This window comes from Durio zibethinus, chromosome 14 (assembly GCF_047325235.1).
Source record: "Durio zibethinus cultivar Kanyao isolate XHJ-2024 chromosome 14, ASM4732523v1, whole genome shotgun sequence".
Taxonomy (NCBI): domain Eukaryota; kingdom Viridiplantae; phylum Streptophyta; class Magnoliopsida; order Malvales; family Malvaceae; genus Durio; species Durio zibethinus.
The window spans coordinates 23,020,142-23,041,973 of NC_143175.1; the positions used below are offsets into that span (position 1 = coordinate 23,020,142).

Genomic DNA, 21,832 nt, shown 5'->3' on the forward strand with positions numbered 1-21,832 from the left:
TGGTCCAAATTGTCTATATACATTCAATTATGACATGCGCATAGAAAAAATTGGGATAATTGGTTGTGAATATAATAGTTCACAATTACATAGTAATAAGAAAAGTAAATATAATAAGTTTAGAACTAATGTTGAATTTCATTAGTATAACTTGTCAAAGAGAGTTTTATCGGTGCAAGGGAACTTTTGCCACTCATCATAATGTGATCTAAGGATTTCCATAGCTTTTTGCTTCAAATACGTTGCACAGTCAACTTGCAGCAACATGCAAAGCTTAGTTACAGTTCCAACATCCAACATTTCATGAACAACCAAATTCGTAGCAGAGAACTTGCTTATCAATGAAAGAATCAAGATGGCTCGATGGTCCGCCGTGGGAGAAACTCTCATAATCCTCTTTGTCACCACGGCAAGGCCGCCTTTGTGGCTAAGAAACTCAGCTCTCCCATCTGCACAAGAACATAAATGGAAGAGTATTCCCAGAATAAGCTCGGTGGTTCTCTTTTCGGGTGATCCCAATTCAAGCTCGATAAGCGAAGAAACTGCTCCTGATTCAATCATCATTAACCGATTCCTTCCCCAAGGACAAGCATCTAATAGAACATGCAAAGCTGCATTCATTCCCTGTTGAGTGACACTGGTGCTTTGTTTCAAAACTCCTACAATCATCTCAAAGAACTGTGGTTCTAATCTTTCCAGTAAAATAGAACTTGCTGTTTCAATGATCGTTTTCAATGTTAAAACCGCATGGGATTTAACCATAACTTGGTTTTTGAATTCACGTCCTAATACCCATATCAATGATTTGATAATCTGATGATTTTCTTTGGGAAACAAATTTGCTTCAGCGGCTGGAATTCGAATATAAAAAAGTACGCTTAGGGCTTCTTCCAGGCCATTGATACTGTCTTCCATGGAACAATTTACAATAAATGATAATATAACTTTAGGCACCCCAGCCTCCACCATATACTTCCTGTTTCTTTCATTCTTGGACGCCGCCAATAAATGCAGTTCTCTGAGAGCTTTCATCTTCGAATCAGGCTGTTGAAACTCTTTGATGAGTTTAAGGAAATGGAATCTATCAAGGCAAGGTTTAGGCGTAGGAATCCGGTCAACGCCAAGCGAAGCATTCTCAGCGCACCAGGCTTGGATCAAGCGACGCAGCGTATGGTTAGGCGTTAAATCAGAATCTCTAGGCAAAGGTTGCTTGGTGACTGGACAGCTGGTGTTTTTGCCTGTGATTAGCCATTGCTCAATGCTCTCGCGATCATATGTGATACCAGTTAAGGCCGTCACGGGGTCTTTCATGATTTGTAAAGATATGGGACAGATGAAATACTTGGGAACTTCAATATCCTCCATGAAATATTTGGAAAAAGAATGGTGCAAAAGATTGAAAAAAAAAAAAAACAATGTTAATGTCGGAGAAAGAAGCTGAAATTAAGAGCTTTTTGTTTTGTTTTTGTTTTTCCGTAACGGCGAGGCAAAGGCAAAAGTATGGAATGGTGGGGAGGCTTTGAGTGGTAAGAAAAAGCGGCTTAATTTATAGACCAAATGGGAAAGAAGTGGGGGATCGTCTCTTACTGGTCATCGCTTCCCATTAAATTCATTCCAAAGAGAGAGATGATTGGTCAAATGGAGAAATGTTGAGGCTTTTGCACATATTAAAGTAACACGTAATCTGGCCAAAAAACAAAGGTACCAACACGCAAAGGCTCATTCTCATGTCTTTTCTTTCTTAAGGAAACAAAACTATTATATTCTCTTTGTTTTTAGTTTTGTAAAATTGAAACTAAAAAAGTTCTGGTGCTTCCTATAACCTAGAAAATATATTATTGCATTTGTTGTGGATAGCGGTGATAGTCAAATAAATCGTAACACAAATTTGTGATGGGAGTCAAAAAAGCTGAGTCAACGGCTGGCTTGACTCTGTTATTATTTTTTTTTTTTTTACAAAATTGAAAAATAAAAGTTTGGAGGAAAACCAGACCCTCTTGATTTTAATGATTTTTTTTTTATCAACTTTGCAATGTAATTTCATATGGAAGTTGAACAGAATATAAAGTTGAAAGGAAAAAAGCACCGGCAGACACGTGTATCTCGTATAATTATTAATCAACATTTATATAATTAATAATGGATGCAGGTTAAATGTGATCAAAATTATCAATCTTGTTCAGGTTTATATAATTTGGTGTTTAATTAAAATGTTTGGTTACTACTTTTCACTGATTGTTTCTGCTCCTTATATATTTTTATATTATATTTTCTTTTTACTTAATTAAAAATTGCTATAAAATAAAATAAACTTTATGATAATTAATGGTTGGTAGACAAATGTATCTTGTATTTATTTTTTAGAAAAAAAAATGTTATTTTACAGGCAAATTAATGAAAGGATATAAAAAAAAAATTAGATGAGACTTGGTTTTTTTTTAGGGTAGAAAATAATTTTTCAAATGTTGAATAATATATACATTCATGGCCCAACAAGTGGGCTGGTCATTTGGAATTATTATTACTTTGAATTTCAAAGATTCATTCATTTCATGCCAGCTTCTTTTTTGTTTGAACACTCCTGACTCTACTCCTTTTGAACACTGCAAAATTTACTCATTTATCTTATATATTATAATAATTATTTTGATTAATAATTAACAAAATTCGAGTGTCTTGTTAATTTGCACGTTAATACAAGAACAAAAATGAAATTAGGTTTTAATTATTGTTTTCTCGTGAAATACTTGGAAATTTTGAAAGGGTTGAAATTGCCCAACTTTTCATGTTAATTAGCTTAACCATGACCATCATCACGTGTTTTGCAAACTTAATTATCATATAGCCAGAGACAGTCAAATTTAGCTGCTGCAGCCCCACCCCACTCCTTTTTTTTTTTTTTAAATATTTGGTTCCAGAAGGTGACTCTATAGCATCATGACCCACAGTAATTTTTGCGAACTTCATCGGATTCCAATTCATTAAGTCGTTTCCGAATCCTTTAGCATTTTCAAATTTACGGTCAATGTGATTATGATTAAATTATATTTAATAATTTAAAATATGATATAATGATACGAAATAAAAATAATATAATTTTAAATTTTAACAAAAGATATAAATAAATATAATAAAATCAAAAAATATATATTTATTTTCATATTAATATAAATTATAACAAATAATTTTTATACAAAATATTACACAAAAACATAAATTATTAATATTTTACATAATACCTATATATAAATTATTGGATTTAAATTAAGCTACACTAAAATTTAAAATTTATTATGAATTAAAATTTTGTTATTATATATGAATAAATCATATCACGATTCTGTAATAATAATATTTATGTAAACGAATCATAAAAACTCTTCAAAATATATAAATTTTGTATTTTACCTCTTCAATGCATTCCGTAAGCTTCCATATATAAGCACCAAATCAAAGCAGATTACATTTTTTTTTTCTTTTTAATTCTAGCAATTGAGTGCCCAACAAAACATCCCTAAGGGTCAAATTAATCATTAATTGCGAGATTGACTGGGTTGAAATATGAATTTTCTTCTGCTTTATTATTTGTAATGCAAACTTTTCTAATTTTTTGGTCGTTACGACCACGCACTTACTGAAAATTCTCGACTTCATTAATGACCAATATCGTTTTAAGTTTATATACTATGAATTATCAAATTAATTTCTTATGAATTATTTCCTTTTAATTTTCCAAATTTCGACGTAGGTTTTGAAGTTTATAACTTTGGTTTTTGGTTTGATTCAATTGTTTATAACTGATGTGGTGTTATACATATCAAATCAACCTAATATATTATTTATTTAAATAAAATATTACTTTATACAACTATTTTTAAAACTTTTATAGACAAATTATTAATATAAACATAAAATTATTACCCGTGAATCTTACAAAATTAAATAAACCATCAAACCATCATCAAGTTGTATAAATTCTACGTATACTTGAGTTTGAATTTGAAACTTATAGATTTTAGGATCTTTTATTTGTTTTTCAGATAATATTTTATTCTCATACCTAATACCCTAATAAACTTTTACGACAAAATTTTTGTTTTTTCAATTGGATCAAATGAAATCTTAAATGAATTTCAGTTTATTCACCTAAAGTAAAAAATAAAAAAAGAAAAAAAGTGAGAATTAAATGGATAGGATATGAAATAGGTAAAATATTTCATATTTATCTTTAGATTTTTTATATTATATCGATTTTTGTATTTATACATAATGAATATTTTAAATCAATTTTCACCATTTTTCGTGAATATTTAATGGACATAAATAATTCTCATATCCATAATTTTTAAAAAATAATAATAAAAACCAAAATTTATTTTTAAGTTTTTTTTTAATTTTTATCTTATATATTTAGATAATTATATATTAATATATTATTTTCAATAAAAATTTATTAATTTTAATTAATATAAAATAATAATTTATATTATTTAATAAAAAATTTATTTACTAAACACGTATATATAATACAGATACAAAATAAATATTATATTATCCGTTTTTATTTTCATATTTAATAAAAATTTAAAATCATATTCATTTGAATTTTTATACTCCTATAATATCTATTCCCATCCTCCGTAAAAGCCAGCAAAACCGAACCCAAGATTTTTCTGAGTCCAAGAACTTCAATTGGGCCAAGGGCTCCAGGGATCTGGCAACACATCTCAATTCGCATCTGGCTCCCAATTTCCAATCCAACCTTTCTCTCGATTCAGAATTCAAAAAGATAAGAGAAAGAAAGGAGAGCGCTGTCTTCCTTCTTTACTGCTAAATGCTAATGCGACTTCAAAGTAGAAGAGAAGGTATTATTGTCTTTCAAATTCTGTATTTGGGTCTAACGGCTAACCATTTTAGATAAGCAACTATATAATTCTGTAAAAGAAAATGAAGCATTTTCGGGTTTTTTTTTTTTTTAAATGAGTGCGAAAGTTTTCCCAACTCATGTCAAAATATGCGCACACAAATTTCCCACTTTTAATATTGGCTCAGTGGGTATTTTGTTTCAGTTTTCTAAAGAAGAGCCATTTTTTGGAGTATTTTCTTTCATCCCTTTTGCTGCTGAATAAGCAACAAGAAACTTTACTTGCATCTTGTTCCCTTTTGAAGATATTTAATTTCCGTGTAAAATGAAATTTCAGTTTGCTTTTTAGAGTTATTTGTATCCATTTGGTTTAATGGAGTGACCTGTGTTGCTTTTGAAAGTTTTTGATTAACTTAGATTTAGTTCTTGGTGTTTACCTTCCAATCCTATATTTATTCAAACGTACAACTTTAGTTAGTTTACTTGTAGTATTTGTAGTTGAAAATTTTCTTCTTTTATTACATTTATCCTTCAACAACTCTTCGATATCAGCTGTTTCTAGTTTTTTATGTATATTATTTCCTCTTGCTTTAAGGGACATAAATTGGATGCTCCCAGTAGAATTCGTGACCGATCAACCATTGATGTTGTTGTGAGGTTACGAACACATGAGGGGCGTGATGAGTGGATATATTGTCACTCCAACGTCCTTGTAAAGAAGAGAAAATTGTTTGCGATCCACCTCTCTGAGAATTGGCCAACATGTCAGATTCTTGACTCACGCAACTGTGTTAGAGATTTATTGCCAGGAATCAGACTTTGATTACAATGTTATGTGCCTTCTCTATGTTGTTATAGATGGCATAGTAGATGACTTGTGGAATGGTGTAAAAAATGCCCTGGGCATTCTACAGGTTGCCATTGAACTTGGGTGCCCACAAATAGTTAGTGCTTGTGTGAACTACTTAGAAGCTGTTACTTGGGAAGAGTCTGAGGAGAAGGAGATTTTAAGAATCATACCGGCAATGGGTTCTGAAGTGGAGCCAATTCTTGTCCATCTCCAACCAGTCAATCTACTGGCAATACGTAAGATTTTTATCTCAACTCTTTGATTTGCTATGTTATTCCTGCCACTTTGATAAATGATCTCGAATCTTCGGCTCAAGGGTAGCTTGAGTACATGGTAACGGAAGATGACGATTCCCCGCTATTAATTGCCAATGATGATATCAAATCTGAGGTAAAAGATTGTGTAAGGAGACTATGTTCTAGATTTAACAATCTGTTGGAAGGTTTTTTATGTGAGCTCACATAATTGGTTGGTGAGGCAGGAATGATGAAATCATTTCAGTCCTGGGTTTGTCAGCTGTTGACAAAGTTGGAAATTATGAGGGAATTCGTTCACAGTTGGGTGGATGCAGCTGATAAAATAGTTAAGGTCATGCAATCAAGTCCAACCGCTGAAATAATTGAGACAATGCTGAAGGTTGTTGAGGTTGTGGCAAAAGTTTTGGAGTCAATAGGGTATGGCACTGTTATTTTGCCAACTGCTAAACGGCTTGACATGGTGATTCTGTCATGACTAATGATTAGGATTCTTTGGCATTTAAGATAGATGGTGAAATTTGGCAGTCATTGGAATCGATATTTGTTTTGATAATTCTTGGATTGCCATCTGTACACCAAGCTGAGATTTTGACTGAATGGTTGGGAAATGAACATGTAAAGTATCCAGATCCAACCGAGGCATTTGAGGTATGGTGTTACAGGTCCAAAGTTGATAAGGGGAGACTGGTTCTGTTAGGGGGCGGCCATTGTATGACTACACACTTTAAACCTTATCTCCCATTTTGTTTAGGTTCTAATTCAATTACCATTTGCTTAGTCAAGCATTGAGCATTCAAGGTTTTTCATATTTGTTTCTTTTTATTAGTCAGTTTACAGGGGCGTTTAGAAAGGGAAGTGTCATTAAAATAAAGAGACGTCTAAGTTAGTGGCCCCTTCTGCTCTTTGTTTGGTTTGAAATTGAAATTTTTGTGTTTGTAAATCATGTAATGCTAGATCCTCAATAACTGTATAAACGCCGAGGTGAGATTAATCTCATAGAAAATGAAATCAAGGTGTACAATTGCCACCTGCTGGACTTGTGCAGCCATATTATCAGCTTTGTGTAGGTTAACTTTGATTTTAAATATGAAAATCCTAGTTGAGCAGAACTTTTGAGAAGTATTGGTGAGCTTGAGTCTTTTTTTTTTTAATGCTCTCAAAAGGACATGGGCATGAGCATAATTTGCCAGGCATCAGCACTAGGCTGATTCAAAATGTTACGAGGTGGTAGTTATATGGGTGGACAAGCTTCAAAACTCAAATTTAAGATGAAAACATTCAAATGGTTTTTATTTGTATTTTGCTGCTGCAAAAACAGAACGAACTCTACAGGTAAAAGAAATATACAATTTTGCTTGGTTTGATCATTGATGTATACCTTTGGAGTTGATCATTCCAAGCAGTTTTCAAAAAAAAAAAAATTCAAACAGTGAAGGGAAGATTGAATGTGAACTATATAGTCAATTAGAATAGAGAAGATTGAAGTTAAATTGATTTATTTAATCTCAATAAAAAAATAGTACTTTTACTATTCTTTCCCTTTCTTTAATTAAGCATAATCTTCTAAATCCTTCCGCAACCCGATGGACCACTTCTGCACTTTTGTCCTACTCTTGACAACTTTATTAAGCCATAACATTTTCTTTCCGTCCTGTATTTTTTTTTTTTTTTAAGATTCTCATAAGGAGAAACAGTAGGGTACCTCATCTCAAGCCTGAAAAATTATATTTTGTAAACTTTTGCATACTTTCTGCATTTGAAATCTTGATGTTAATTTAACAATGCATTCGGTAACCATGATTCCAGATGTTTCAATCATCAAGCATTGATAAAAGAGTAGAAATTGCAGATCCTCTTTCTCATAAGATCACAGTAAAGATTGAGCACTTCATCAAGAATGTTCATGGTAGCAGTTTTGCTCCAAAGAATTCAGTTGCTGCAAAGTCTGATTCTAAGATGCTGTGCTCAGCAGATAGTTTAAACAAAGAAAGCACTAATTACTCCAAAAAAAGAAAAAGGCTACTTTTAGCCCAATCTTATCTGTGTTCTTTGTGATCGGTTTAACATCAGCATAGGACTAAATTAGTAAATTGTTCCTCATCCATTTGATAAAATACTACATGCAAACCCAAATTGACTAAAATTTGGTAACTCAAGCAACTAATTTTATGATATCAATCCATCCAATTCCCAAAACTTACACAACTAATACACAATGCTCAAATATATGCTGAAATCCTAAAGTAAGTATACAACCTATAGTAGGTGAATTTTCTTCTTTCTTTCCAATATACCGTGCATTATACTTGTTACTTATGGGAGAGAAAATGAAGAGGAAATCAAGAAACAATGAATGAGAAACCATTCCCTATAGGTTTCTTGAATCCTCAAATCATATATTCATCAGGCAACAAAGTCTGGTAACAATTGCGCCCCAAACCTTTTTCTGTTCTGAATGTTGATGTTCTCATAGGCAGCTGAAGAGTGAGGTGTGGAAGGGCTTATATCACCAAACTCATTTGGTTCACCAACGTCCAGCCTTCTCCCCATTTGCATGCTTTGGTTTGGGAGAAAAGTTCGATGAGTTCCACACAAGGAAAGGTTTTCACAGTGGGGAAGACCAAGAGTGAGGGAAACACTATTACCTGAAAACCTTGGAGCGAACTGTTCTGCATCAAACCTTCCAATTTCTCCGATAGGACATTGCCCAAAACCTCCCATGAATGAATAGCCATCTTTCCCGAACTTCATAGAAACCTCATTGCTTGCCTCACTTCGCTTGATATCCATGTTTATTGATGGAACACTAGTTGGGGACTGCAACAGTTCAATGCTCCTTGGTTTCTTTGGACTTCCTTGGGTGATCCCTTCCAATTCGGATGACCCAATGAGGGAGAATCCTGACTGGTTACGGATATTTCCTGCAAGGGGAGACGTTGGCATTGAGGAAGCATTCTGGTTTGTGGAATTGTCCTGTTTGGAACTGAAACTTTTCGCCTGGTTTTCTGCAGGACTTTTCTCTGGAGCAGTGGATTTGGATGCTGAATCTTCATTATTCTGGTTCTTGCTTGTTTTGTCCTCAGAACCATGCTGTTCTTGCTCCTTGATTTCCTCCAAGTACATTTCTTCCACCATTGGCTTCCAAAGCCGGACTCGAGCATTTATGAACCAATTAGACACCTGAATTATCACAAAAAACATTATTGAATTAGACAAGCCACGATTGGGGCAAAAGTCGTAAGACAATAGTGAAGAACATAGAATTTAGCCAGTACCTGGCTCCTAGTAAGCCCTGCTTGTTTGGCAAGAATGTGCTTGTCTGAATCTTTAGGATAGCTGAAATGCAAATAAAGAAATCAGATACTACTGGAAAATGAAAAGGACCTTCCAAATTTAGAAACTATAAGGAATATTCCCAATGTGGCAATAAGAATCATTTAGAGTACTTACGGGTGGAGAAAATGTTCAAAGAGCCAAGCTCGAAGAACAGAAACTGATCTTTCTGGTAATCCTCTTTGGGGTCTCCAAGCATTGTGCTGGATCATTCCCAACTGCTGAAGTGCTCTTTGTTGTCGAAGGTGATGATCGACAAACTTAAGTCTCGACCCTTCAATCTTCCCTCCTAGGCAATCTTCTTCACCCAAATTTTTGTTTGCAGCTCGAATTTGACCAGTTATTGCATCTTTCAAACACCGAAACTGCTTTGAGATGGTCTTTAATGCAAGAGCTGCATATATTTTAGCAGAGCCAGTTCCAGCAGCTTTCTCAAATGTAGAAATTACAATCTGCATCTCGTGATGGTATTGCCTGTACATTTGATCCACCTGGAAAAAGATTATGAAAAAAGACTCAGTATCAATGTTGTGCACTTGTGCTTAAGCATGGACTTTGGACATCTAAAAGAACATTGAAATTCAGTCTTGCTAACTAGATTTGAATAACCTGGCATACAATCGATAAATTTCATTGTTTTAAGGTCTAAATCAAAATACGGCTTTCAATTTCAAGAAAATTCGACGCACTTTATCTTCTTCTTCTTCTTCTTCAACAAAGATTGAAATCTAAAGCGATAAGACCTCAAATTATTAAAATTCCATTTGATGACTCAATGAAAGTAACTTTTATCCCACTGTTTTCCATGATTCTCTTCGTTACTATTACTGTATCAATTGATAAGGAGTCAACTCAATTTCCCCCATATTTAGAACAATATTTTCCTTGAAAAAACAACTTTCCTAAGAAAACAAACTTATTTTCTTAACACTTACACTTTCAAAAAATCAAACCAAACCCACCAAAAAAGCATACAAAAGACAACTATATAATATATATGATAAATATCTACATAATTTCCATACCTTATCAAGCATGGTCATTAGCTTTGCTTTCTTCATCTGAATTTCCTGTCTCTCTGCTGTGGTCAACTCGGCATCGCGCTTGCCACCTGCTTCCTCACCACCAGAACCATCTCCCGCCACCGCTGACGACTCTCTAATAGCCTTACTGCTATTGCTATTATTTCCACTACCCTTTTTATCCAATTCACTCTTCGTAATCCCAGTATTGTTAACATTAACAACCTCATCAAGAAGCTCTTGAGCAGCCTTCAAGTATTTAGAACTCAACAACACACTTTGTATACCTGACACTCCATTGATCACCCCTGAACCCGATGAAGCCGACCGTCCTGAAACCCGCATGTCTTCTCCTGAAACTGCTTCACCCCGTGATCCATAAACTGGCTGCTGTTGGGAAGAAAGGCTCAAAGAGAGTCCCTGTTGAGCGCGTGGACTTTCACGCGTCTCCCCAGAAGGGTTAATAGGGTTGTACAAGTTGTAATGGACGCGCTGAACGAGGCCATGCAAGGGGGAGATGTCGTGGGAAATTGGGTCTTGGTCGGCCCCGGAGGTGGCAGGGAGGGGGATGCCGACGAATTGCTGAGTGTGGGGCAATGGAGCGTAAGGAGAGAGGGAGTTGGAGTTGAGGAAAACTAGGTTGCTTTCTGGCGGAGGAGGGGTATCTAAGTACTGAACATAGGCAGGGTTCATAAGTACGAGGGTTTGGAGACCATCAGCTGCTTGGATTTCAGGGTTCCCATGAAAGTACGTCGCCATCAGATGTTGTTTCTTTCTACGAGTTTGCAAAAATGTAATGTTGTTTTCTTTGCTTTCACTTCACTGAAAGAAAAAGAAAAGAAAGACTTAAGTATTAGTACTTGCATAGTCACATACATCAAAAAAATAAATAAATAAAAACCCATCCATAACATCAATCAAAATATACAACACCAAAGCTTTCACATTTTTAGCTTATTCTTCACAATGAATCCTAAGTCCTTGAATCAACGTTTTGCTATTGGTTGATGAATCGTAGGAGGAAATTGGAGAGGGATACTTTAAAAGAGTAGCAGCAGGTATAAATGAAATATCGATTGTCTTCGGATGATCAAGTAGATCCTGGAAAAATCAATAGCAAATTTCAAATACAAGTAATTGTGATTTTGGTTCAGGGTTTGGAAACAGAATATGTTAGTTGTCGTCTCTCGGTCTTCACATTCTAGAGCTTGAAGACATGAGAAGGACAGGAAAAGGACAGGGAGTACAGGGAAGAAAGCTATGGTGTTTATATAAAGATAGAGAGGAAGGAGAATAGGAGAGAGAAGGATCAGGTACATAGATTGAAAGAGAGAGAACTGAAAAAGAATTGATTATAGTAGTTAATAATATTGGTACCTGGTGTGATGGTTATCTGAGTGTGCACGTGCTTCATGATCATCCGCGCTACAAATGAAAAGAAGGATTTTTTAGCTTGCAAAAAAAAAAATTGAGAAAGAAAAGCCAAAATACCATAATTTGAGTTAAAGAAAAAGAGAAGGTAGGGGGCCACCATTCACTCCTCTATGCCCGCCTGTCTGAATATGATCTATCTATGGAGTTTATGATTTTAATTTTTACCAATTCCCCTTCACAACATAGAGAGGAAAGCTAGTTCTTTTGTCTGACTCAAAATCTCTGCAACTCCCCCCACTGACTAGGGCAAAAAAGAAAGAAAGAGAGAGATGAGGTTAAAAAAAGGCTGAGAAAAAGATACCGTCTTTTTTGGGTGTAAAGAGAGAGTACTTGAGGAAGAGTTAAACTAAACCCATCTTTTAATTCCCATTTCCTATATTTGGTTCTAGCTTTTAGAGAAAAAAAATGTTTCTTATTCAAAGAAACTAAGAAGATACACAGGAGTAGTTAGTTTTCTTTTTTTTTTCTTTGCTTTTGACAACTTGGTGGGAGACCTGCAACTGTGACAGATTGTTATCCTTTCACGGATGATATGAACCCCCCCTCCCTTCTCTATCATTCTCTTTTGTAGCTTTTTATTTTTAGGCGAAGTACCTGCAAATAGATCAAAACAAGGGAACTTCTCTGATTTGACCCTCCCTTTTCAAATCATTTGATGCAACCAAGCAACTTTGATGACACTCACTTTTCTTTTCTTTTTTTTTTCTGTGAAGGAAAGGGTAAGAGAAACATGTTTTTTGATATGATATATATGTATAAAAATTAGTAATAAAGCTTTTATATAAAAAATGAAATATTTCTGTGTCAGAAGATTACAAGCATCTGGTCTGAGAAACGTGGAAACATCTCCTTCCACACCAAAACTTAATTAATTAATAATAATAATAATGATGATAATTATGATGATGGTGGTGGTGATGATGATGATGATCATATCATCATAAACAGAGAAGGTGGTGGGTCCTAGTCCTCGATTCAACATTAAATATCTTTTCGTCTTTTCTCGTTTTTCTTTTCAGAATTTTTTGGGCTAATTTTTTCGTGGTTGTATGCCAGAGTTTGGAGATAAAGCAATTAAATTGCTAAGGAAAACAGAACCATGAAACCACCGTGACACCAACTTTAATGCCTGAAAATTTTTTATAAATACAAAATGAAATAAATATTAGTAAATATATATGTTTACAAACTTAAAGAAAACCCATTGTTTATCTGCGTGAGAATTTTGGATTTGAAATATATAAATATAAACTTGAAATCTACCCAAAAGTAAATAGTTCAATGTATGAAAAAAAAAAAAACAAAACAAAAACAGTGGGGTCCCAATCAAATGCATGAATGTGTGAATTTGAATCAAGTGCTCCCTACTTGAGTTTGTCTCATCCATCAGACACTTTAGCAAAATTGTAGTTGAAAATTACACAAAAAGAAATCCTCTGCTACAAGTGTCTCTTAGCTACTTTCTGACTTTAATGTTCTTTATTTCTCCTCCAATTTTGAATTCCGTCTCCACCTTCCCGAGCAACCTTTTCAATGCTCCAATGGGATTCCTAAAAACCAAAGAAACTAAAAACATGAAAGTGTTTGGTAGTAATAGATTTGTTAACAGGATAAGAGAAAGTTGACCTTGATGGGAGGAGTAGGAAAATTAAAGAATGAAATCGCGGAAGATACATTACAGGGGGGAGGGGGTGAGCAATTCAATTAACTCTCTGAACAACAAAATCTACCTATTTTTTCTATATCTAATCACCCTCATTTTCAAGAAACTTTGCCATCACCATCAGTAACAATTATAGTATAAGAGCGAGCAGTACTGAGTTAAGGCTTTTGAGGTCATGATGTTAACAGGACTGGTTTTTCAAACAATAACGTTGACACATCATCTTCATCTATCAGGTAAACCAAATTTTTATTGGTTGTGGACTGGGGATTTGAATCAACTGTCATTCTCTGATCAAATCAAACTCTTAAATTTATTACCAAAGCCATCTGCTAACACATACATAATGCTAGTTCCTAGATCGTCATATGAAAACTTGGTGGGGGATCAGATGAAACTTTTCACTTTTATTTGTCAGGTAGATATCATTCACTGCTTGTGAAAGCTCTCCTGCCCTGCACCATAAAAGGTACGCTCAAAACTCATCTGAAAGACGACCCCATGTGCATGGTCTGTCTCTTGTTGAGTAATAAAAGCCAAGGTTCTTCTATTATTGATTTAAAGTTTACAAATCAAATATTCAAACCTATACTTTTGATTAAGTTAGGCTGTTAGTACTTGAAAATTAAACACTTTATAGAGTGAATTTTTGCATGGTACCATCATAAAAAGGCGAAAACGTCCTTTTCTTGCCATACAAAATACCTGGTTTTTTTGATAGCTTGAGTCATGATCTTCTTGTCATCTTTTTTGCCGCACGCCTTATTATTTTATAATTATTTTAACATCCTTAATTCCATCCTTCAGCCTTCGGTGTAATGATTTGATTAAGGACACTTTAGTTTAAAAAAAATAATAAAGTTTATATTCGTCATATATCAGAATCTCAAGCCAAGCTTCCCACCATCGCCTTTGACACTGACCCCAATTTTCCCTTTTTTTTTTTCACTGGTTTCTTTACCTTTTTTCTCAGTTCAAGGATTTCTTAAGTCGCTATTAACTCCATTTATACATTAAAAAAAAAACCCAATATACTTAATTAATTAAAACATTTAATTAAGTATAGTTTGGTCTATCCTAGTACATTGTCGTACTGATATGTTTCCTTAATGGCATGGAAGTAGTACACATCATATCAAACTAAAACCACCAAAATATAAATATATTTCTTAATTGAATGTTCAATCTCTTTTTTTTTCTTCTCTTTGGTGAATTATTTTATTAATAATTTTTTTTTCTATGATGATGAGATGATTGTATGTAAGAAGTGGGTATGGAATTGAAATGGTTGTCCTTTTGTTTAAATTGTTAGTGTTATTTTCTTTCTAGATTTATTCCAATTTTGTTATGATGGAACTCTTTGGGTTGTTGCTGCTTGTCTTTTCTTGCCAAAATTCCAATTTCTTTTGTGAAAGATAATGACTACAGATGTAGAAAAACATTGAAAAAACTGGAAGATTTCATGCTTAAAAATTTTGGTTGTGTCAAAAAAGGGGAAAAGGAAAAATATAATAAGAAAGACGTATATGAAGTGAAATATTTATTAATAGGTTTTATTATTATTATTTTGAGAAAATATGGACCAACGTTTCCATGGGGCCGTGTGGGTTGGTCAACGGTTTCCTAGCCGGACCATTTTCCCCCAGAAATATAAACCTAACATTGTCCTTGTATTGATTTTACAATTCAATGTGCTGAGCTGAAAAAGATTAACAAATCAAATCATACATTTACGAAGAAAAAATATTTAAACTACTTAAAAATAATTTTTTAACCGATAAATATAAATTATATTTAGTACATAAAATAATAAATATAATAAGATAATAATAATTTTATATTATATTTAGTTTATATCTAAAAAATAATAAGATTATAATAAGAATTAATTATTTTTTTGATATAAGATGATATAATTTTTTCAAAGTAGAAAAAATTATTTTAATACATGAAATTAAACTTACATATTATATTATATCTTTAAAAATTATATCAATATTTTAAATTATATAAATTTTAAAAATATATCATTTTGATAAATAAATAAATAATTTTATCATAATTCTTACATTACATCGAATACAAAATATGATAATATTATTTTATTTTATTTTATTTATAATATCATTTTATTATATTGTATCGTAATTTTATATATCGAATAAATCCTTAATTCATAAGACTTGAATTATTCAATAAATAAAAGATAGTCATGTCTCTTGTAAAACTCTAATCCTATTCAAAATCCATACCTAAGATTCCAACTTCAAATTATTGGATGTTTCTAGGGATATAACTAACTAATAGTTTATATAATCACATCTTTTTTCCTTGCTAATTAAATGTAAAAATTGAAAATTAAAATTAATTTAATTAATTCATACAATAAATTTAAAAAAAAATCTCATAAGTTTATGGTTCAAATCCTACCACTTTATTTTTTTTTATCTCAAATTACTGTTTCCTTTTATAGAAAATTGAAAATTTTAAATCCGTTTTATATGCATGACAGAACAAGCAAGTTTCTTCTTTGTTTCATGATTAAATAATCTTAATTAATTTGAATTTCTTTCAAACCTTTTCAATAATGACTTATTTTTAGTACTAAAGTTTGATCAAATTTACAATAAATATTTCTTAGAAATTAACTTGAAATGAAAAGTTTTCAAATATCCAATCCCTTAGCATGGTAAAGGGATTTCTTTCTTTTTTTCTTTTTTTTTTTTCTCAATTCAGAGAAGGAATTTTAATTGGTCCCTTCCAGCTTTCCCTTAATCTATCTTATAGCTAGAGCATCCATCCTTTTTGTCGGGTACGCACTCGAAGACGAAAGAGGTGATTTAATTTCGCCATTTTAGTGTAATTTAATTACCAATTGTTTTAATTCATTATTTAACATTACATATATAAAATTTTACAGTATTAATTTCGCCATGATAATAAAAAAAAAATCGGATAACTATCTTTCAGATTAAATAAATACTTGTAGATCTACTATTTCCACACACGCACATACATAAAGCCTAGCTAATATATTCAAGAGAAGATAACAATTTAAAAAAAAAATTGTGAAGAACATTAAGCTGATTAATTCAAGCTTGTTGACGACGCAGACTAAGAGAGGCTGCTTTCATTCATGTACCCATTTTCAATCAGCTACAACGGAAAAAAAAAAGTCTGGCTTTTAAGCCCTACCATGTTATTCTTTTCCTCTTCGGAATTCCAATCCCAAACGCAACCATTATTGAATATTTTCTCTAAAGATTAAGTTCCTTCATATTAAGAAAATAAATTAAATCAAGCACTTAAAATATACATACTCGCGCGAACACACACACATATATATATATAAATACATATAAAAAAATCATACCATTAATATAATTTTATTATAATTAAGTTAATGGAAATAATATATCTATCTTACACATAACTTTCACTTCAGATAAAAAGTCGAGGGAATTACTATATAGCTAAAAGAATAGCATCCCCCTCTCCTTTAGTACTAATCAATCAATACTCCAACTAAAAAGACTTTTATATATATGTATATATATATATATATATATATACACACACTTACATACAAACTTATTATCCAACTATATATTATATTAAATTAAAGGAAAAATTTAGCTATATATGTCTCAAATTTGAGGGTAAATAGATGGCAATATATAGTTATCTAGATTTATAATTATAATCTATTTGAAAGAATAGGTGAAATGATCTTTCAAGTAAAAACCAACTAATTGTACGATTCATCTAAACAAATCCTTAATGATGAATTTTACTGTGGCATCCCAACTAAAAAGTTTTGGGAGCTGTCTAATTTGTGTTACAAAAATTCAGTTACAAAAATTCACCTTATAAGAGAGATGAATGAATCATTTAGATTAAATCAGAGCAATTTCTATATATTTGTTTTTCCTTGTTACATTATTGTTGTTATCTGCTATCATTTTTTATTTAGATAATTAAAAAAGCAGCTATATTATTATTTTTAACTCATGGGGTCTAGCCAAAATTATATATGTGTATGATTTATGCATGAGAATATAATTTTTTAAAAAATAAAAGAAATTCAAATGTAGGTAAACTGAACATGGGATTTTCTAAATTGGGAATTAGGCAAATGCGGCGTTGATTGAGTTATAAAGTGATAGCAATAGAGTTTCTTTCTTACCATGAAAGTCTATCTCAAAATTGCCTTTGGGTCTCTTTGATCTACTCTTGTAGACTCGTTCTAAGACAATTCTACCTACCTAACCTTGAAAAAAGAGGTTTATTTTTCCTACTTCCAAATTCCAATAACAAAAAAATGTGACTTCAAATTGCTTGTCGTTTAATGCAGCGTGCTTTAATCCTAAACATTCACTCGTTTAATAAACTGTCCGAAAAACATTTTTCAACTTACTTACCATAAAACAATTTTCTTTTCTTTCTTTTTTTTTTTTATAGGAAACCTTAATACTTATGAAAATCAGCATAAAGTAAAAAAATCCTTATTGACAAAATAAAAAATAAGACATGACTATTAACAGATAAAAAAGTTATGCATATATAGTTATTTATGGTAAAATAAAAAATATCTAAAAATATTAAGAATGTATTTGGTGTAAGAAAATAGAATTTTTTTTATTTTTTGGAAAAATAAAAAAAATAAAATAAATTGAAATATAAACAAATATTAAAAATATAAAAGTCATAAAGCAATCCAAAATTTTTTTTTGCGTAAAAAGTGAAAAATAGAATAACAAAAACAAAATTCCTTTAATTGAGGAGGAGAAAGGACCAAGAAAAGCCACGTCGAGGTAAGCGCACTTATTATTTGATAGAGTTGAGGCAAGCAAGCGGGTCCCACCGCGTCCATCTGACGACCCATTCCCTGTACAGCAAAAGCACTTTCCATTGGCCTCTTCTTTTAAAAAAATTTCCCTCTCTCTTACATTTTATATTATACATATTTTAAATAAATAAATAATTAAATAATATTTATTTTTTGGCTTTAGTTTGGACTTTTGCGAACGAAAATGGACCCCACCAATCTTTCCTAACCTCACTGTACGCGCGTCAACTCAACAGATCCTCTATAAATATTTCTAAATTTTGTTTTAGCTTTTAAAGAAATTTTCTCCCCCTATGGCCCGCACCACCCAATCAGAACAACCTATCCTTACAAATAATAATTAAAATTTTATTTTAGGGGGCGTGAAATTCCACGAATAGTCGGGTCCCACGTGTTAACAAAGGTCAAGAAAGCAGCCAATGAGAGCAGAGCTGAGTCTCTAGGCAACTGACTTTTTATTTAATGCTTGCTTCCATGTGCAGAGTATCTTGAAGTTTGTCGTTGTCTGTTTAGACACGTGTCGGATGCTCCTACCACGTAACCAAACTGCCCCCCTTCCCCTAGCAGTATCCACTTCGCCTTCAAATGACTCTTTTAGCCTCCATTATCGTATACATGACATGTAAAAGCAGTAGTATTTAGAAAGTAAATTACAGTCATGCTCCTAAAAGTTGACTCAAAATAAAACAAATTCTTATTTTAAATTTCATCTATGGAAAGTGTACACGTATGTCGGTTTTGTTTTTAAAGTCGATTTCAATCCTAAGATTTTGAATCAGTTGATTAAGTTTGTGTTTGAATTTTATTGTATTTGTTATTATATAATTAATTTATTATATTATTAATAAATTTAAATATTAATTTTAATAAAATTAAATCAATATAAAATTTTATTAAAATATTTTTGTAATTTTAATTATAATAATTTTTATTACTAATTTCATCGTTCGTCTGAATCAAATTTAAGTTTAAATTTACATGAAAATCAAAACGGTGGAATTTTGGATTAAATAGAAAATAAAAAAATAAATAAACGTCTTTTTTCTTGGAGTTTGCGTGCAAGGATATGATTCGAAGATGACTCAAGTTCTACGAGATAAGATTAGGATATCAAAATCACAATGACAGAATCCACTGTTATGGATAGAATCACGTAATTATCTTATTTAATAAGTAAAATAGAAGATAATTACGTAAAATTTTCATTAATACATAAAATCAATTAGGATTTAATTCTTTATTCTAATCTTTTATGATATGTTTGGTGTGTGAAATAATAAATATGATTGGATAATAATTTTTTAATTATATTTAATTTATATTTAATTAAAAAATAAAATTATTAAAAATTATTATTCTCTCAAATAATTCAATTATTTAAAAATAAATATTATTTTTTAATATATGAGATTAAATTTACATCTTTTATTATATATTTAAAAATTAAATTAATAATTTAAATTATATAAAATTTAAAAAATAATAATTTTGATCAATAAATAATTATCTTATTTTTATTTTTATATATATCATATATAAAATAAAATAATATTATTTAATTTAATATTATTTATAATATTTTTTATTTTATCTTATTATGATCTCGTGTATTAAATGTAATTTTAATTTTTAATTTACTTTAAAAAATTCAACAATTGAATTTTATATTTATTAATGCAATTAATATTAATTTTAAAATTTTATGTTATTATTAATCTTAATTATTTAGCTTAAAAACCCAATAGACATTCAACCGAATCTATATATAACAAAAAAAAAAAAAAACTTTTGGAATTGACTATCAGAACTCTCAATAACATAAAATTTTCCAAATTTGAAATTGTTTAATAATAAATGCTAACGATGTTTATGATATAAAATAGGGCAAACATAGTGTTTGGTCTAATGATCATTTATAATTGACCAATTGATGATTTATTCATATATGAAAAAGTATCAGCTGCAATTATACACATTTGATAAACTTTATTGCCATAAATTTTCAATAACCTTATCATTCACGCCATTAAAACATTCATTTAAGTATTGATTTTTTTTCCCAAAATTTTGAATAAGGTGACTTACCTCACATATTTAAATGCATGATTAGTCAAAACTATCATTAATCTTTTAGCACGAAAAGATGCTTATGGTTTCCTATTAATTTGGTCTACTTTTTCTATGTATATATTTACCATTTAATATAACAGTCAATTAAGAAATAACAGTCACGTAAATTCAAACAAAGCGTAGCTCTTAATTTTTTTATCTGAGTGTGTAACTCTTATTCAATTGGAAAGGGAGATATGCAAGTACTATGAATCGAACTCCAAAATTTAAGAAAGATTAATAAAATATAATTGATTCAATTGATTAAAATTTATTATTTTTTTATAAAAAGATTTTAAATTTTAAATTTTGTTAGTAATTATTTATTATGATTATCTCGAATGTATAATTTAAAATTATTTATTTTAAATTATCGGATTTATTTTGAATTTTTCGTACAAAAATACAAATTTAAAAAAGACGAGTAAATCATTTGGGCCATGTCCCAAGTTTAACACGATTCTTATTTTTAAATCTCAAATCGACATATTGGACAAAACTTACTCGTTTCAAGCCAACAAACAATACAATGGACATGGAACAAATGCAAGCAAGGCTTCTTTTTGGCTTCAGAACCAATCCAGAGATCATCCAAGCAAATTGCTCAATTAATGGGACTTTCAGTTACCGCTTTCTCCAATCTTTCAATTGCTGCCTTACTCGCAGGAGTCATTGTTGGGTTGCCATCACTAATAGGAAATGGCAACCGATCAACTGTAACATCAACATTTACGCACATTCTCAAAACCTTTCGATTTTTGTAATGATCGTAGTTTGTAAAGCGATCAATACAAGACGATATCTCATCAATCATAAAATCTTCCACCGGAACGTGCATGGAAACGAAAATGTCGTGAATGGCAGATCGAGGATTTCTATTCATACAATCAAATTGTACTTCATAAGTCCTTCGTAGAGTTACACTCTCATACTTCCCATGCATGACAATAATTAAAATTATCATAAATGTCGTCTGACATATTTAAAAACAAATCAAGAGTCTTGACAAAAAAAAAAAAAAAGAAAAAACGAGGACGAGAAAATAGAGAAAAGAAAACCAAAAGATAATAAGAGAGAGAAGATGAAGATGTTGGTTGAAGAGACATGAAGTCGTTTAAATAGGAATTATTTTTAGTTTAAAAACTCTTAACTTGATAGATAAAATTTAGCCTTAAAAAAATCATTAAAATCTAATTATTTCAAATTAAGAATGCATACCTCGAAATTATAGGAGGAAAAGATAATTTAAAAAGTTAATGTCATGAATGATCCATAAATTATAATAAAATATTTAATATGATATTTAAAATTTAAAAATATTTAATATAATATCTTAAATATAAATTTTTTCACTAATGTAGTATTTAACCTCTTAACCATTACGTGATTAATTTCAAAAAATGATAACAAACACTATATTAATTACTAAATTTATAATTTAAATCCTATAT

The 21,832-nt window shown here is 31.1% G+C and overlaps 1 protein-coding gene and 2 pseudogenes across 5 annotated transcripts; 1 reads left to right on the plus strand and 2 right to left on the minus strand.

Moving 5' to 3' along the window:
- LOC111293662 (E3 ubiquitin-protein ligase PUB24 pseudogene) lies at positions 1-1,534 on the minus strand (annotated as a pseudogene).
- A 3,306-nt stretch (positions 1,535-4,840) lies between these two features.
- Positions 4,841-7,007, plus strand: LOC111293661 (BTB/POZ domain-containing protein At3g05675-like; annotated as a pseudogene).
- A 1,116-nt stretch (positions 7,008-8,123) lies between these two features.
- LOC111293660 (BEL1-like homeodomain protein 1) lies at positions 8,124-12,513 on the minus strand. 5 transcript variants are annotated; one of them, XM_089743942.1, is made up of 7 exons: positions 11,858-12,309; positions 11,704-11,751; positions 11,260-11,427; positions 10,330-11,148; positions 9,422-9,795; positions 9,247-9,307; positions 8,124-9,151 (listed from the first exon to the last, which is right to left on the minus strand). In XM_089743942.1, the coding sequence occupies exons 4-7, from the start codon at positions 11,083-11,085 to the stop codon at positions 8,375-8,377; spliced, it is 1,968 nt and encodes a 655-aa protein (XP_089600068.1). In that variant the 5' UTR covers positions 11,086-11,148; positions 11,260-11,427; positions 11,704-11,751; positions 11,858-12,309; the 3' UTR covers positions 8,124-8,374. The 5 variants fall into 5 exon arrangements, with proteins under 5 accessions (XP_089600068.1, XP_022742245.2, XP_022742241.2 ...); XM_022886510.2 differs by having other exon boundaries at positions 11,272-11,427; positions 11,858-12,280; XM_022886506.2 differs by lacking the exons at positions 11,260-11,427; positions 11,858-12,309 and adding an exon at positions 12,355-12,509.
- Between the last annotated feature and the right edge of the window lie 9,319 nt (positions 12,514-21,832).